Here is an 18,404-nt window from a genome sequence, read left to right as displayed (position 1 = left end):
AGGCCAAAGTTACGTGGTCAGTAAAAACAGCTGCGCTTATGAACATCCACACCATGCAAACTATTCCAACTGCCTTGAATCCAACTATAGTTAGACTGATATATATTCATTTAGATGCCTCCTGTCAGACAGAGAGAACCATTTTTAGGAGGAAGACAAAGCAGGAGATCACTGCTGTCCATCTCCTGAGCAGACCTTTTGTTCTTGACCAGATCATCACTGCATCGGTGTCTACATGGATCCAGTTACTAAAGCAAAGGCAACTAATAATCATTATAACAACATCCATTTTAATCAGCAACAGCAAAACATGAAACTGCTTAGTTCGTAAACAAACCACACATGTTCTTGAAAGAGGACATGAACTGATCTGATTCTAAACATTCCCTAGCTGCATTAAAAAAAAAAAAAAAGCAACCAAATTATAACTGCCATTTGCTAATCACAAGTATGTGTCCGTGTGTATGAGGGACAGAGGGTGTATGTGTGTGTAAAAATAAACCTAAACCACAAACAAAAACACTCCTTGCTAGTCTTGGGTTTGAGTAGGAAAATATTAGTGTAGCCATAGCTTTATTAGGTGTGAAGCGAAGCAAGTGAGTTTATTTTAGGCTGCGCTTCATTCTCTCATCCTGTTGTTTTTTTCCAGGGCACTCAGAGCTACATCAAAAAGAGTCCATCCATTCAGATGGGAGACACTCGTGTCTCCCTCCCTGCCTGCCTGACGACAGGCCAAGGGGCTTCAGGGTACGTTAACAGGAACTCTTAATTCAGGGGTCAGAGTCTAATCCAGCCAGCCATCTACACTCACCTCTGAGCCCTGCAGCGCATGGCCTCATGTCCCACCTGCCCCTGTCACAGCTGAGAGTATAACACAATGTTAGATATGAGCACAGAAGAAAAAAAAAAAAAAAACACGGCACACACCAAGATATGGAGAGAGACAGCTGGCTACATTTCAACCCAACAAAAACAATTCTTTGACCCTCTGCAAATGTCACACAGACAAAGCAAAACACCCAGGAAGGAAACCAACTGACAGTAGCCATTTCCCGTAGTCAAAACAGAAACTTCTGTCTGCTCTTATATTCATCCAGCTGTACTACTCATTGTTTAATACACAGTTCTTGATATTTCTGTTCCCTCACTGAGATTTTATGGCTCGTCGGGGTTTCAGTCCTTTACTACAGATGAGATTCAGCAAATTTAAAATTTATCAATGAGAAGGCAGAAACGCCACACTACTGAAGCAGGCTCAACACTCTGGGATTTCCCTTGACCCATCTTACTGAATCTGGCAGCATATTCTGCTGGCACTGATGGTGTAAGTAGAGCAGTATGTGGCAGTTGATGGCTCAGGGAGACTATGCATATGTAATGGAAGAAAGGGGAGGAGTATTTGGAAGTCGTGCTCTGGATGGTGATGGAAAGATGACGGATTTGTTCCACACATAAGGATCTTTTCGATCAGCCAGCCCTGCCTATGATTTCTACCCTCATACAACATAATGCAACTCTTAATCCGTCACTTTGTTTCAACCAGCTTGACTGCTCTGGCATCCTAAGCAGTTTCCTCCTCCTCATTACATTTCTTATACAGAATCGGTCGCAGTGAAATGCATTATGAAATACAGATTATTATTTATTACCTCAGACTGATAAATCACTCTAGTTGTATATAAAACACATTGCCATTTTATACACATTTTCAATAAGAAAAAAAAAAAGTAATTGACTAATCTGTCAAATTGTTTTGACAATTAAATGAGCAAATCACATTTTATTTTACGTCCCTCAGGCCGTTTGTTACTCTATGGGAGACTAACAGGAGATTAAAACAGAATAACATTACCTTTCAGGCTTTGAATCAATTTCTGCACATGAAAATATTGTATTCAAAATGACCATTACCTTGACTGATATTTACAGTCTCTGCATAAAATGCATGAGAGAGAAAGAAGAAAAAAAAAAAAGTGTGTTATGGGACATACAATATTACTGGACTTTTAATGTAATATAAATGTATAGAATGCTGCTGGTGTCCAGTACATGCCCAAGACCTCACCAATACTGTTTTAAAAAGATTTAATTCAGTGGTTCTCAAACTGCCCCCTACCAAGCTGGGCATGCAGTCACAAACCTCTCACTCACAAAATGCAACAGGCCTAGATTACAGTTTAGAGACACCTATTCATTCATAGGTCTTTCTGTATTTTGACATTGTACATCTTCTACAGGCGGCACGGTGGTGTAGTGGTTAGCGCTGTCGCCTCACAGCAAGAAGGTTCTGGGTTCGAGCCCCGTGGCCGGCGAGGGCCTTTCTGTGCGGAGTTTGCATGTTCTCCCCGTGTCCACGTGGGTTTCCTCCGGGTGCTCCGGTTTCCCCCACAGTCCAAAGACATGCAGGTTAGGTTAACTGGTGACTCTAAATTGACCGTAGGTGTGAATGTGAGTGTGAATGGTTGTCTGTGTCTATGTGTCAGCCCTGTGATGCCCTGGCGACTTGTCCAGGGTGTACCTCGCCTTTCGCCCGTAGTCAGCTGGGATAGGCTCCAGCTTGCCTGCGACCCTGTAGGAGAGGATAAAGCGGCTACAGATAATGAGATGAGATGAGACATCTTCTACATTGTAGAACAATATTGAAGACACCAAAACTATGAATTAACTTTTGTTAAACCACAATTATATTTTAAAAAAAGTGTTAAAAAAAAAGCAAAACGTTTGATATTTTAGATTCTTCAAAAGTAGCCAGCGTTTACCTTGATGACGCTTTGTACACTATTTGCATTATCTTAACCAGCTTCATGAGGAAGTCACCTGGAATGCTTTTCAATTAACAGGTGCCTCGTCAAAAGTTAATTAGTACAATTTCTTGCCTTCTAAACACGTTTGAGATCAAACAGTAAATAGTCAATCATGAGCAGACAGTAAATAGCCCTATTCCACAACTGTAGTAATCCATATTATGTCAAGAATCACTCAACTAAGTAAAGAGAAAAGACATCCATCGTTACTTTAAGACATGAAGTGCCTTTTAATTAATAAAAATAAAAACATTGAATTAGAAGGTGTCCAAACTTTACACACACTTATTACATACAGAGGATATTACACAGTTGCGTGAAGATAAAGTTTCTCTTCAAGTGGTGAACATGTTGATGAACAAGCAAAGTGACCGAATGAAAATATTAAAATATTTTCAACATGAGAAGATGAACTTCATACTTTCATGCAACTGTGTAATGTTCTTTGTATGGACACATCCCCCCCCCCAAAAAAAAAAAAAACCCACGCAAGTTAATCCAAAGAATTTTAATTTTGAACAGCTTTGCCATTTTGACAAAACCCATCTAGTCAGTGGGAAAACATCAGGAGTAACGTCATCAGAGTGAAATATCGGGAATTATTATACATACAGGACACTTTTTCAATGGAATAAAATTTTTTTTTTCGCGGTCCGGTTTCCATCAAATCCTGCGCTCTGATTGGCTGGCGAGCAGGTCCGTATCCTACGGTACAGACCTCAGTTACAGACCTCTGGCGACTCGCTCATTCACAACAAACATAGTAGCAATTTTTGTCAACATTTATCTTTATAAGATTTATTTATAAGATTTTTATCAAAAATCTTATAAATTTTTGCCAGCATTTCTCAGCATAGCAGTATTAATTTTACATCATGGATAGTGATAACAGTCTTCACAGCGAAAGCGAGTTTTACTACCCGGAGGAAGAAGAAATAAAAAAACATTTCAGGAGAAAGTTAAAAACCTGTAATTGTTGCTAATGCCGAAGAAAAAATGGCTGAATCCTGAATGACTCAATTTTGTATAAATAAGGGACTACATAGGCAGCAAAATGTAGTTTTTTTCCTGCCATGGAAGTGCACTTGTATACCGAGGAGGAAGCAATTTGCATTACAGCCGTGAATGAGGATTCAAAATGGCGGCTCGCCTCGGTTTTCCCTTTTGGGCGCTCTCGTTTTCTGTTAGAATTTGGTAAAAAAAAAAAAATATATAAATATATTATTTACCAGCTTAAAGTCGGTCCGTATGGTGAAATACCGTGACCTCGGCCTTGAATACTGACCTCGGCCCAGAGGGCTTCGGCCAGTACTTTCAAGACCTCGGTCACGGTATTTCACGATACGGACCTCCCAGCTGGTAAACATGTATCCTATTCCCTTCTAGTGGGTTTTATTCATTTGGTTTAATAGCAGGCAATATTGTTAGCATATTGCTTATCCTACATGCATTACATCACTCTACCCAATGGAGAATGAGCGATGAATATGGTTTACGATATTGCATGGTTGTCAAGACATAACATCACACGTCGGAGCTAATACAAACATTCAATGAGAGTTTTCTGCTGCGCATGCACAAAAACGTTTGTGTTCACTGGGAAAGAGAAAGATGCGTTGAACACTCAAAAGGCTTCCAAAACATCATTAGATATTCTTCGTGCATATTTACAAGAGAAAAACATACCAATGGACATCGAAAAACCAGAAGAGAGATATTGTGTGTGTGTGTGTGTGTGTGTGTGTGTATATATATATACACACACACTACTAATAATATTGGCTGGCTTTTTTTCGTGGTACATCAGATATATTCCATCCAGCTAGGATGATAGTGAACTCGTCTTTGACTCGTTCAATATCATGCTAACTGAATGGAATATATCTGATATACCATGAAAAAAAAGCCAGCCAATATTATTTAAATGTCACTCAGATCCGTGTCCGTGATGTATTTTGTATGAAAAATACAAGTTTTTCAACATGAGAAGATAAACTTCATGTCTTCAGGCAGACATGTGATGTTCTTTTTATTACATAGACACAAACAAAAAAAAGTACCCAAATTTATCAATTCATCGATTTGCTCACAAATGACAGATTTATGTCACGGTTTTGATTTTCCATGTCCTGGATGTAGAAGCGGTATATTTCCCAGTAAGACACTCATGTCCATATAATATGTAGAGGATATTACATGGTGTCACAAAGATATGAAGTTTATCTCCTAGTGGTGAACATAGCAAAGATTTTATAAATTTTATATATTACACACACACACACACACACACACACACACACACAGGACATGAGTGTTTTACTGGGAAATACACCACTCGTATTTTTCATACAATTTCTGATATTTCACCCCATCGACATGACTCCCAGTGTTTTCCTACTGACTAGATGTGCATTGTCAAAATGACGAACCAGTTCAAAATTAAAATTCTTTTGATTAACTTGCATATTTTTAAGAAGATTACACGGTGGCGTGAAGATATGAAGCTTCTTATGTTGAAATATTTGCTCACTCATGAATATGTTCACCACTTGAAGATAAACTTCATATCTTCACACCACTGTATAAATATCCTTATTTTATATATAAATCTCCTCACATTCACTGGATATGAGCAATTGCTTGCTCTGATTGGTTACTCTACTATTAGCATATCAGCCTAAATACCGGGAGTGGAGAAAAACAAAATGGTGGCTTTATCATCAAATGTTTAAAATAAACAGAAATAGCTGAAAGAACAGGGGTTTTTTTGGTATCTCTTGTTCCATACTCCAGCCCAGTCGGTGGCAGTAATGCACCTTTAAATTGGTTTGCCGACCACCAAAAAACCCTAAAAGACAACAAAATGGCAGAACATGTTGCTGAATCAGCTGAGGACGAAATAAAAACTACTTGAAAACAACCCCCCCCCCCCCCAAAAAAAAAAAAAAATGGAATAAAAGTATTTGATAGTAAGAATGCTTTTTTTCATTTTTCAATAATTATAGCATTTTTCATAAAATGCTCGTGTCATTTCGTCGGTTTGTTTACATTCTAAGCGGAAATGATTTTGTTGGACATTTTGTATAAAGTTTTTATTTACTGAATTTGCAAAAAATAAAAAGGCTCTGTTTTTCAAAATCCAGTGAATGTGGATAGAATAAAACAGTTATTCCACTCAATCTCGTTGTACATGGCTTATAGCCAACTTGGTGCTACGCACTTTGTCGGCCATCAGTTTACACCAATCATTGGTGTAAACTGGCACCATCTCCCCCCCCCCCCCCCCCCCCCGCTTCGCTCCCTCGCCATGGTGAGCGCCCTCATACTAAATTTTTCTAGAAAAAACCCTGTATATATATATTTTTATTTCGCACACAAAATGTCAGTCTCAGATGCAGGTACCAGGAAATTGGTAGAAATTAATCAAGTCATAAGGTAGTCATTACAACTGCTGCATAGTAGTGACACCTTACTTTACAGTGTCTAGTGAATCTATCGAACCCTGATATGTTTTCATTATGTATCTGAATGCTGACAGATGCTGCAATTCCCATCAAATTTCAAGTGAAGTGCTCCCACATTACCAACACCTTTCTTGTTTTCAGCCACGTTTATAAAATCATTATAACAGTATAATGCAAATATTTATGGATGGATGGATGTGTGGATAAATACAGACAGAGAGAGAGAGAAGTAAAGAGCTTGGGAGGTAAATGCACTAACAGAATTATCAAAACAGCCATAGCATCCTTTCAAATGGGAGCCGGAGTGAGAGGAAACAAGTGGGTCAGGAGAACATCATGCAGTAATAACTACGTATGGATTTAGTAATAAAAACCTCACGTATGTGCACCATACTGAGCAATGCCAACAAATGAGTGACAAATCAGGAGATTACTCACAGTAAAGAAGAGGTCCATAACTCTGTGGTCCAGAAGGGCTTCCCTCCACGACTCGGTAGGCTTCAGCATGACATTCTGAGTGGCTTCAAACATGGCAATGTAGTGTCTGCCTAGTGACGTCTTAGTTAAGGTCACCAGCATCACAGACACACACCAGTCCTGAAAACTCAACACGTTACAACTCAATAGTTTCACCTTTTCTATTCAAGTTTTGTTTGTCAAAATGTTTTGTTTCTGTCAAAATCTCTCTGCCTGCAATGAAAAGCTACTTCGATTAACTCCCACATTCAAGCTATCCCTCTTTCTGCCTCTTTCCGAGTGTGTTACTACAGTTAAACCCAACTGTCCCCTCCCACGTAATCTGTACCTCAAGGTCACCCACTTAATAACCCACTGGAAAAAGAAGGAGACAGACAGAGAGAGAGAGAGAGAGAGAGAGAGAGAGAGAGAGCACAAGCAAAATAAAGTGAGAGTCTCCCACAGGAATGTATGATCAAGGCCAGTTACCGGCAAAGGCCAAGCATTCCTCTGGGCTGGATCTACAGTCACTCCCTACACACACACACACACACACACACACACACACACAGAACTATATACATGTGCAGAACAGTAACAAATACAAAACACCAACGCACTCAAAACGGTGTCAGTTTAAAGCAGTGTGTGTGTGTGTGTGTGTGTGTGTGTGTGTGTGTGTGTGTGTGTGGGAAAGTTTGAGCAAGTGGTGAGTGTGTGGTGGTGTTGTCTCCCCTAAACCAGGCCTGTCCTTATGGCTTTTTAAATATAGCACTGGGGCAGTAGAACTCTGTGTGACCCATGTTAAGGAGGGGAGAGGAGAGCTGGAGCCAAACCTTCAACACCAGCGCCTGCTATATGAGCAAAATAAAGCGGGAGTCAAGTATGTTGATATTGACCCATATTTGCGTCTGTCATGCTCAACAGGATGAAAAAACTGCTCGGGTCACTTAGCCCTCGTTGAGCGACACGTCGTATGCTACATTTATTTACCAAGAAGGAAACAATACCACGTTATTCTCTCTGTTACAGGTGTGTATGGAACATTAACTGCTGGCCTCTGCATGCATATTTGGGGGGGGGGGGGGGGGGGGGGGGGGAGAGAAAAGTCTTATCCTATCGCTCGTTCTAGTGAGAGACAAAACTTACAACAATTTTATGAAAACAAAACATCCAATGACCAGGCTAAAGGCTTTGGTGAAGATAAGGGAAAAGTAGGGTTAAAGAGTTATACAAGATATAAAATTGGCCTCCATGGCTGTGGTGTAGAATTACAAACTTAACGATTTAAAAGTACATTTCCATGTCAAAATCAGACAAGGTTGCTGCAGCACCATCTCAGATTTTGTTCAAACCTTATATCTACTCCATCATGAAGGAGTCCCAAAACCAAGGTCTGCGAAATATTTCTGTTGAATTCCTGGTTGGTTTTTTTTTTTTCAGCTCTCGATATTTCATTTTTATAGCCTCAGAAACACTTATTTGGGAAGCCTTGTCATTAATTGTTGTTCCTAGCCTCAAAAAAACAGATTTGTGGGATAGAAAAACATGTAACAGCATGTACTACATGCAATTTTATTTTTATAAGGCCCAAGATTTGGAAAACAAGAGTGCTCTGAAAGCACTACATCCCCCGCTGGCAACTGTGCCATAACTCTGGTAAAATGGGACTGAATTGAACGAAATTGCAATATGTGTATTAACGACATATAACAAAGAATCCTGTCAAGTTTCGTGAAATTCCTGCAAAAATTGTGAGAGGAGTTGATTTCAGAAGGTGAGCACCCTTCCCAGGACGGACGGACGGACAGGCAGACAGACAGACATCGCCACAACATAATCCCCCTTCGGGCCTTTCGGCCAGCGGGGGATAAAAATTGTGAGGGAAGTTGATTTCAGAAAAGCAAGCACACCTTGATGAAATTGCCAAAGTTTGTTAATAATCAAGGGCATAACTCTGGTAAAATTTGCCCAAATTAAATGAAATTTCAGTACACGTATAACTGTCATATAACAGCCTTCTGCCAAGTTTTGTGAAATTCCTCCAACAATTATGAGAGGAGTTGATTTCAGAAGGAAAACACACCATCATGAAATTGTGAAAGTACAAGGTTGTTAATCAAGGGCTGTAACTCTGGTAAAACGTGACCGAATTGAACAAAATTACAATATGCATATTACCGACATATAACAAAGGTTCTTTTCAAGTTGCGTGAAATTCCTCCAAAAACTGTGAGAGGAGTTGATTTCAGAGGGTGAGCACCCTTCCTGGGACAGACATTGCCACGACATAATCCACCTTCAGGCCCTTAAGCCAGCGGGGGATTTAAAAATAAGTAAGTAAGTAAATTAAAAAAAAGTAGAAACTTCTGAGTGACATTGAGTTTTACAAACCCACATTTTTGCACCAATATATCAATTATTTTTTCCTGTAAATACAATCTTATTTTATTTTGCCAATATTTGAGGTCTCTATAACCAACAGACATGAAAATATTTTGAATCAAACAAAGCATGGTAGCATATTTTAGTCATTTTCACAGGACCAAAATGATATGTGGGGTAGCTAGTAGACATAAAAATGTACATGGAAATTGCTTGATATATGGTTATTAAAAGGTCCAAGTGCCAATCTCAATGTCCGAGACGGCGCTGCAACCACTTTCCTGGATTCTGTCTGATTTGACATGGAATGACCCATTTCCTCAATTCCCTTGCATGCCAAGTACTAAGCAATTCATTGGTTATGAAGTAGATGCTCACAGAATCTGAAATTAGCGCACCAAGGTTGTGAACAGAAGGTGGGAGGGAAACAGTACAAGAAAATATTAGGAGTAAAATGAGGTATCCTGTCGAGCAGCAAGATTGTTCTCGCACTGTCCACAAGAGGAATAAAGTTGTTGTCGGATACCCAAGTACAAGCTTTAGACAGATAAAGATGCACACGTTTTGTTAACATACTAATTATAAGAGTGGCAAGTGGCACTGAATGACAGTCAGCCAAGAAGTGCAAGGGATTTTACAGTCTTCAAGTGTCACATCCTCTCCTTTAAGACCCCATCACTACCTTGGTGTGTGCACTAACACTTCAGGAATGCCCCCTTCTACACACTAGCCCCTCCCATGCAATAACACATGTCCTGGAAAGCCACTCCTGTTTTGTGTGTGTTGTCTGTCATCCCCCTCACCCATTCGGAGCACCTGACTGACATAAGGCCCAGGCTTGACCTGCCCTGCAGCAGCTAAAGCTGAGGAGAGACATGGCATGGTAGAGGGGGAGCAGCAGCAGGAGCTGTGTCTAGTCTCACATATGACACCTCCACGTACTCCAGGAGCAGAGAGAGGGAGGGAGGGAGGGAGGGGGGTGTGGACAGATGCCACACATGCCATAGCGGAGACTACATACACACTGCGGCACTTTGAGGGGAATAAAGTAGACACGGCTGTCAGGAACACATTTTTGAGCACAGGCCTTAAGTTAACATGTGTGCATGCACATCCATACTGTCCCCATGAGTGCCCTTAATAAATGCTCTTCATCCCAGAGGACCATTTCCTCCATGTACCACCCAGTCAGCAATTACTGTGATCTCAGTCTGTCTATACAAACACACCGACACACATGCGCCTGCTCAACATTCCTGACAGATCCTCTGTGACTCGCGTGTTTAAAGGCACACTTATCGGGAGTGATAAAGGCACAGGCACTCTTTGAAAGTGATACGCGATCCTAGTTGGTGCTGCCGCCAGCCCAGATCTCTGTAAACAGACAGAGAGGCACACGGCCTGCCTGAGTGGGATTAGCACCCAAAAGAGCTAACACACACCCATATACAATCACTCGCACGTGCAGCCTATGATGGACTACAGAAAGCAACACGAAGGGAGATATAACTAGCAACAGTAGAGATAGAAGTAATATAACTTGAAGTGGAACACAAATGCAGAGGTACAGAAAAAAAATTTAAACAAGCAAACAATTTCCAACAGAAAATGAACACTGATTGTAGCCCGGTCAATAAATGAGTGTGAAATGGCCAAGACATTCAGGCAAATATCAATAGTTTCCTCATAGAAGAGTAGCATTTTAATAACCATATAAAAAGAGGTCCCCCCCCAAATCGATTTCTTCATTTCCTACTTTTTTTTGTTTATTTAACTGCCTACAGATGGTATCAAAACTTTAAAAGGTTCTGACTGCAAAGTTGAATTCTGGGCAAAATATTCTATGTCTACAGCTGTTGGAGTTTTGAGATGTTTTGCTGAGATAAAAAGCGTCCCACATCTTACAAATTTGGAGATTTCCGAAGCAAGTGAACATCACGTGACCACCGTGGGGCGTTTGACCTACTTTTACCCAAAACAAATCAAACATGGTGGACTCTGCTCTCCCGCCAGCTAAAAGACAGCAGAAAAGAAAATTAAAGCCTGCCTAGTGAGTGCAATTGCAAGATACAGCAAGCTTATAGGACTTGTCATTTTTCTGGACAGATAAATCATTCTAGCTAGCTAGCGCTTAGCTATCTTAGGTTTCGAATGGATGGGCTTGACTCCACAGGAGCAAGTATGGATCTTACAGAAAAAGAAACGATAACACAAAAAAAGATACATTTGTCTTTTGTTTCATGGATCTATTTTCGAACGTCAAAAACTCTCCAAGGTTGATGATGCAAAGTCACAACATTTTCCGCATGTCGCCATCTTGGGGTGACACAGTTCCATAATTATGCTAATTAGTTAAAGCTCCTCACGTTCGACTGTTTCCGTGGGGCCATACTGTTTCTCTCAAGAGGTAGGAAAACAGTCCCAAAATGTTGAAAAGTGACTCTCAACACATCAAAATGATCACGTTTCGTCTGCATGATATTGTTCTTGCGAGACACAGAAAAATGCCATACATGATAAAAACAAATTTGAAAGTTTCAGATCACTTTGCAATTCTTGAATAAAATTCTTTAGTAATTAATTCTTAAATTATTTCCATCATCCTTAACCGCTTATCCTGTGCAGGGTCGCGGGCAAGCTGGAGCCTATCCCAGCTGACTATAGGTGAGAGGCGGGGTACACCCTGGACAAGTCGCCAGGTCATCACAGGGCTGACACATAGACAAACCACCATTCACACCTACGGTCAATTTAGAGCCACCAATTAGCCTAACCTGCATGTCTTTGGACTGTGGGGGAAACCGGAGCACCCGGAGGAAACCCACGCAGACACGGGGAGAACATGCAAACTCCGCACAGAAAGGCCCTCGTCGGCCGCTGGGCTCAAACCCAGATAGGAGAGAGAGTTTTTCCCTTCAAGCCCAAACAAAACTAAAAAAAAAAATACTCTTTTATACTGACAGATAATATCCATAAAAGATATGTTTGAGTGTTCACTTATTCATATTTGTACCTGTATACAGATTCTGGTTGGCACGGCGGTGTAGTGGTTAGCACTGTTGCCTCAAAGCAAGAAATTTCCAGGCTCAGAGCCCATGGCCGACGAGGGCCTTTGTGTGTGGAGTTTGCATCTCCCCGTGTCTGCGGATTTCCTCCGGGTGCTCCAGTTTCCTCCACAGTTCAAAGACATGCAGATTAGATAAAATATGTAGCCACAAGCTGGGCTGCACAAGCCAGTGCATACTTAATACCAATCTCAATCCCAGATAGATTGGGGAGGGTTGCGTCAGGAAGAGCACCCGGTGTAAAACTGATGCCAAATCAAATATGTGGAACAGATCCGCTTTGACGACCCCCAACAGGAGCAGCCGGAATAAGAAGATACTGTGTACAGATTTTATTTTAAAAGAAAAACAATGTCCCTGGGCACTGACCTCTTACTCTCTCCGAGGTTCAAATGTCACACTCGGTATGAATTATGCGAAAGAATCCAAGATTGTGACGTCACTTACTCGACACAAGACTTACCGAAGCTGGGACCTCATGATTAAATATCGCTTCTAAATTGTTGTCAACAACCCTAAAGATGCCAGAGCGTCAAGCGTTTGGCTGTAAAAATAAGCCCGATCACTGGAGCAGTGAACACCCCCCCCCCCCAGCCTTTGGAAGCCTTTTGCTGCCAATAAACAGTAAATCATTGGCTACTCAGGTGTCCTTTTTTTTTTTTTATGTGATGTCTTTGTATTTTGATGGGCCATGCTTTTGCTTGTTTTTATTCACTGAGAAAAGCTATCTTTTTAGATGGCAAGAATCGTGCTGCTATGACGACGGCCATTGTTTACTCATATCTGTGTCAGTATTGTGTACGCATTATCTAGCCAAGTGAGATTTAAACTTCATAAAAGTGAAGTCTGTTGATTTGCGTATTTTGTTTCCAGTAAAAATCACATGGTTACAGAAACTTTCTGATTAGATTTTTAGAATTAGAAGCCTTTGTCACATATATATTACAGTACAGTGAAGTTTTTTTCTGTATTTAACCCATCTGAAGCAGTGAAAACACACACACACATACACACAGGAAAAGCGCAGTGCTGCCTGGGGATTTTGTTTCGTTTTTAAGAATTAGAAGCTTTTATTTCACGGCTCTGTGTAACGAAGGTAAACGGAGTACTAGTGAGCCGGTTACGTCACAAGTGGATATCTGGTTTCAGTGCAAATGGTTGTGGCCAGGTAAGCCTATTTTTAGCAAGATCATAACTTTTAAAATGGATAAATTGCTGTTATAAAGTTTTAATTTAAATGTGCGGTGGGGCACATCAAGACACTGGTTGTGACCAGCAAACGCCATTTATTTTTGGGTTCTCTTTTCTTTTAAGTACCAAAATATCAGGAACATTTCAGGACATTTACTCCTACACGCCTACACTCAGGCCTAAGAATAAGAGCAAAGTGCGAGTCAGTATTTAGCAGTGTTCATTTAAATGCTAATAATAGAGAAAGGTAGCGGCAATGAAACGGAAAAAACAGGCAATGCGCTCTAGTAACAATGTACTGCAGTTGACTGATGACACAAAGCTCATAAGGGCATAATTCTTTTATTTTAAAAAAGGCTAATCAGTAAACAAACATCTCCTGCCACACTACAAGAACGGCTGACTGAGGCGCAGCCATTTCAAACATGTTGCATGTGTTCACTTGGCAGCGCTGTTCATCTGATCTCAAAAAGTAAGATGATGCAATATGTGGATTGTAAATATAAATTACCAGCTATAAAAATACTTCCATTCTTAGTTTAATAAGAATGCTTTACTCATATGCTAACCAAATTCCATACAGTATTTATGACCTTTTATACTACTAATGCCGCTTTTCCACTACCAACGCGGCTGAGCCGTGCCGTGCTGAGTCGGGCTGAGTCGAGCTGAGTGGGGCTGTTGGAGTTGCATTTCGACTACAACCGCGCTGAACCGTGCTGGCTGGAAGTGGGTGGACACATTGGGTGGAGTTAGCGAAAGTGGGTGGACGTCAGGTGATGTCGTTAGGCGGCGCAAACAGTGACATCAGTGAGCTTTTAAGCAGTAGTCTCACAACCCGGAGAGTAAACAATAAACATGGAGGACATGGAGTCGTTAGTGTTGCTGGTCTTGGTGCTGTGGCTTGTTGTCACTGACAACGCCAACAGATACTGGCAAGAGCGTATAGATGAGGCGAGGCACATAAGGCTTCATAATTCGTAATTCTCCTTCTTCCGGGTTTACGGTGTTTACAGATCCCAGCGTGCTCGCGGGGCGTGTGTGGGCACTCCTCCTCACCAATCAGTGCACAGGGGAGTGTCTCCTCACGCCACTAGCCTCACTCAGCTCGGTTTGGCTCGCTTCAGCCCCACTCCAAAACGGTGCGAGTTTTGGGGGCTAAGCAGGGCTGAAGCGAGCTGAGTCGTGCTGTTTTTAGATAGTCGAAACGTGAGCCGTGTCGGGCTGAAGCAAGCTGAAGTGAGCTGAAAAAGGGTAGTGGAAAAGGGCCATAAGAGTGCTGGGTCTCAGGCCATCTCTGTATCTGTAACAGCTCTGCCTGAATGACTGCTCACAGAATGAAAAATTTCAACCAGTGAGTCCACCTCAGCCCGTGGCTAAATCAATATCAGCTTCACACTTTAAAAAAAAAAAAAATACACTGATTTGTTAAATGAGGAAATAGACTATTTCAGGACAGACAGTTTTTAGAAGCAGTCCTCAGAAGCATGATACATACTGGCTCAGAAGTTAGTTCAGTTCCAAATTAAGAACAATATACAGCACCTTTTCTGAAAAGGATATGATTAGGTGGGAGGAAGTTCCAGCTGAGTACTTGATTGGCCAGAGCTAGGTAACGCTGGAACACAGACGACATCTGGGCACTGAGGTTTTCCCTACGACTGAACTCCTGCAAAACCTCCATGTTCAGTACAAAGATCTGCTTAAGATCATCCTCCTGCAAGATAGGAACACACACAAACATTAAAACTGAACAATTTAAAAAAAAAAAAACACCACTGGAAACTATCAAAGATAGGAAAGAGGGCTGACCTGAAAGATGCGCTTGCAGCTGCCATGGAACTCCATACTGAGGCCAATGTTGCTGGTTTTATTGGAGCTAGAAAACTCGCTTAATAAAGCTGTCAGGATGGAGCATGCCAGTGTTTGCTTCAAAGACAAAAACAGCCATAAATTTAATTCAGGAAGTTTACCAACCACACTATCAGAAAATAATAATAATAAAAAAAAAATTAAAGCCACACTGCAATTTAGTCTTCAAAAACTCATTCATGCTCCCATTTTAGCATTATACAGGGTTTTCAAAAAGTCAGGAATGAATGGACATATGAACAAATACGTCAATCCAAATACGCTGAGAAAAAAAAAAAACAGGTGAGAAACAGTGTAGAGCGTAAGGGTGCACATGTAGAGCATGTGTTAACATTAAATATAAAATTAAGTATATGTAGCTTTAATCTTCTTGATCCTTCACTTTTCAAACACCCTGTATATTCTATAGATAATCAAACTGTACAGGTAAAAATGCAAAATGAACATTTCCAACCTTTTAAAAACTAAAAAATTAATACATTAAATTACCGGGCTTCCGAAATATTTTTTATAAAAATTCACTGACTCAGTCAAGTTATGTACGATATACAGCAAAGCTGCCAAATTCAAGGCCTAGGAGGGTTTTGGTTTTTTTAATTTTGGCCACTAAACTATCAAAACTGATAGTTTAGTGTTTGATTTCTGTGATATACTAAATAAGTATTCCTTCAGTAAGTAAATATATATCCATGCAATGTTCTACCACATTGCTGAGCCAGTTTAAGTTCTCTCTACCCAGTGATCTTGTCTGAAATGAAATAAAATAGAATACATAAATGAATAAGGATATTTTCAGAGAAATTTGTGATTTTACACAGGTCACAAACATTGTTCAGTCTCTAGTTGTCTTGAAAACGTTTAACATTAATACACAGGACATGCACTAAAGACCAAATCCTAACCTGCCAATCCAAAGCAGCACTGAAGAGCTTGAGGTATAGACGGTTATAAAATGTTATTCGGATTGGGATAATTATGGTTATATTTCCTTTAGAGATCATCCCATTGACTTCCAAAGCAGAGATGATTATTTGGCTAGAATCTGGTAGATACACAACATTTAAGAGAATGTAGAGGATAAATCAAGGAACCGGATCCCAATAACAGGCTTTCATTAAGTAATTTGCACTGCGTGACTGACTTTTGATGACTTATGTAAAGGATAAATGTGGCATGAGTCAGTCATTATCTCAATATAAACCCTGGCACACTGATGCAGGGCCCCTCACATGAAGTGGTCTTGAATCACCCCGAAGGGGTTTATTTCGTGATAACTGTCTCACTGAACATCATCCCTCTTATTACACGGGTGCTTAAAGGGCTGATGACACAAACATGACTCTATGCAATTTCTTAAACTATACAACATGGCAAACATGTTAGATTTCTGTTATAATTACGTGAAAAGAAGCTGTTGTTACACGAATATCCAACTTTTAATTGCACAGCGCAAGAAAACTGGGTCCGTGGCTCGCGGCCATGTTGTGACGTCAGCGGAAGAACACGCTGCGGTTCACTGGCTGTTCTACTCTGGTTCTACTCAATGGAAACGGTGCATGAAAACGCCGGTGAACTCTCTAGTGCTAGCTCTTCCTCTTCTGGGAGTCTAGAATTGTGTTGATCTCTTCCGAATAGAATCTATGATAGCCTACCCTCTTTACCCTTTGCCTCTCGTTGCTAGGCGGCAGTTACATGAAAGCCGCAAGCTTTCACAAGCAAATACATGACTGATATCACGCCGACTTTATGATTACATTTATGATGATCATGTAGAATCTATAGCTCTACATACCTTTATCTTATGTCGTTTCACAACACATGGTCTGACAGGAGGACTGTCTTTGGATCCGGCATAGCTACTAGTAGACCCCCTCCGGAATACTGGCAGTGTTGCCAGATTGGGAGGTTTCCCGCCCAGTTGGGCGGATTCAAGTGCATTTTGGTGGGTTTTGAACATATTTTGGGCTGTAAAACTTCAGCAGTATCTGGCAACAGATACTGCTGACGTTTTCCAGCCCAAAATATGTTCAAAACCCACCAAAATGCACTTGAAACCGCCCAACTGGGCAGGAAACCTCCCAATCTGGCAACACTGTGTAGGCACTGCTGATGGTAGTAACACACGTTTGTGCTGAACTGAACACCCAAGAGATTCTTTTAAGCTGGGAAGGGTGTCAAAACAATCCAAATTGAAGTGTTCAGAGCACAGGACAGATGTTGGTGAGGGCTCCCACTTGTCACGAGTGCACCTGACTTGCTTCACCCACTTCGCATACAGCTCGGGATCTCTGGGAAACTTGAATAAACTTACCCCATCCTTGTAGGTTTTGGAGCAAAAGCCGGCAACACAACGCGAAGGCATAATATATATATTATATATAAAATAATGTATAATAATGTCTAATAAAAATACTAATAATGATAAACTGAACACCTGTCGCATCAACAACAAACTGGTAAGTTAGGAGGAAGGTTCTTTCGCTGACGTCATATAGCTCCTCCTCCTCTTTCGTCTCCTGGGTGCTGCAGCCCCGTCAAATTTGCCCAAATAGCCGCGTTTTTTATCATAACTTGTAAAATAGGCGCCTTCGTGAATTAATATATGGATCATCGGGAATTACTTTTTATGTTATAAAACATCGCCAAAGATGTCAAAAACGTGTCATCAGCACTTTAATAAAGAAATTAACAATGACATTGATTTTAAAATCAGCACAAGCAACAGAATCATGTAAAAATTATGTACTTAACGACGGTCTGTTATAAAGAAATAACAGACTGCTGAATGACAAGTGACCAATTAGAATCAAGTATTCAGATGAGCCACGTAATAATACCTTATAATTTATTCAGATAACACTTCAAATAATTACACTGCTGCTCAAATAATTACAGGATTTTTTTTCAACCTGGGCCTCCTTTACAAAAGGGATCCTTTCCAATGTTGTCAGACCCTCATTCATATCGTCATAACCAGATAAATATTCAGGCAGTATTTTGAAAAGTGACTTCACAAATTCTGCATGACTTCTTTTGTGAACATCAGTAAACATGCCCCTGTGTGATAATCACCTACAGTCACTGAATGAGGTGCTGCGTCAGAGACTGGAAGTGGAGAAAGGTAAAACAATGAGGGTAGAAAGTCGTTTTCTACAGTTTCTTTACAG

The 18,404-nt window shown here is 40.6% G+C and overlaps 1 protein-coding gene across 1 annotated transcript in view; it reads right to left on the bottom strand.

Annotated features, from left to right (window-relative positions):
- Positions 1-18,404, bottom strand: part of xpo4 (exportin 4) — a 73,045-nt gene that overhangs the window by 26,939 nt on the left and 27,702 nt on the right. Inside the window, exons 5-7 of the mRNA XM_060929604.1 lie at positions 15,178-15,294; positions 14,930-15,082; positions 6,707-6,820 (exon numbers count right to left, since the gene is read on the bottom strand). Coding sequence (XP_060785587.1) covers positions 6,707-6,820; positions 14,930-15,082; positions 15,178-15,294 — 384 coding nt within the window. The remainder of the gene's footprint in view (positions 1-6,706; positions 6,821-14,929; positions 15,083-15,177; positions 15,295-18,404) is intronic.

This window comes from Neoarius graeffei, chromosome 9, assembly GCF_027579695.1.
Source record: "Neoarius graeffei isolate fNeoGra1 chromosome 9, fNeoGra1.pri, whole genome shotgun sequence".
In the NCBI taxonomy this organism is placed as follows: domain Eukaryota; kingdom Metazoa; phylum Chordata; class Actinopteri; order Siluriformes; family Ariidae; genus Neoarius; species Neoarius graeffei.
This window is presented reverse-complemented; position numbering and strand designations above follow the sequence as displayed.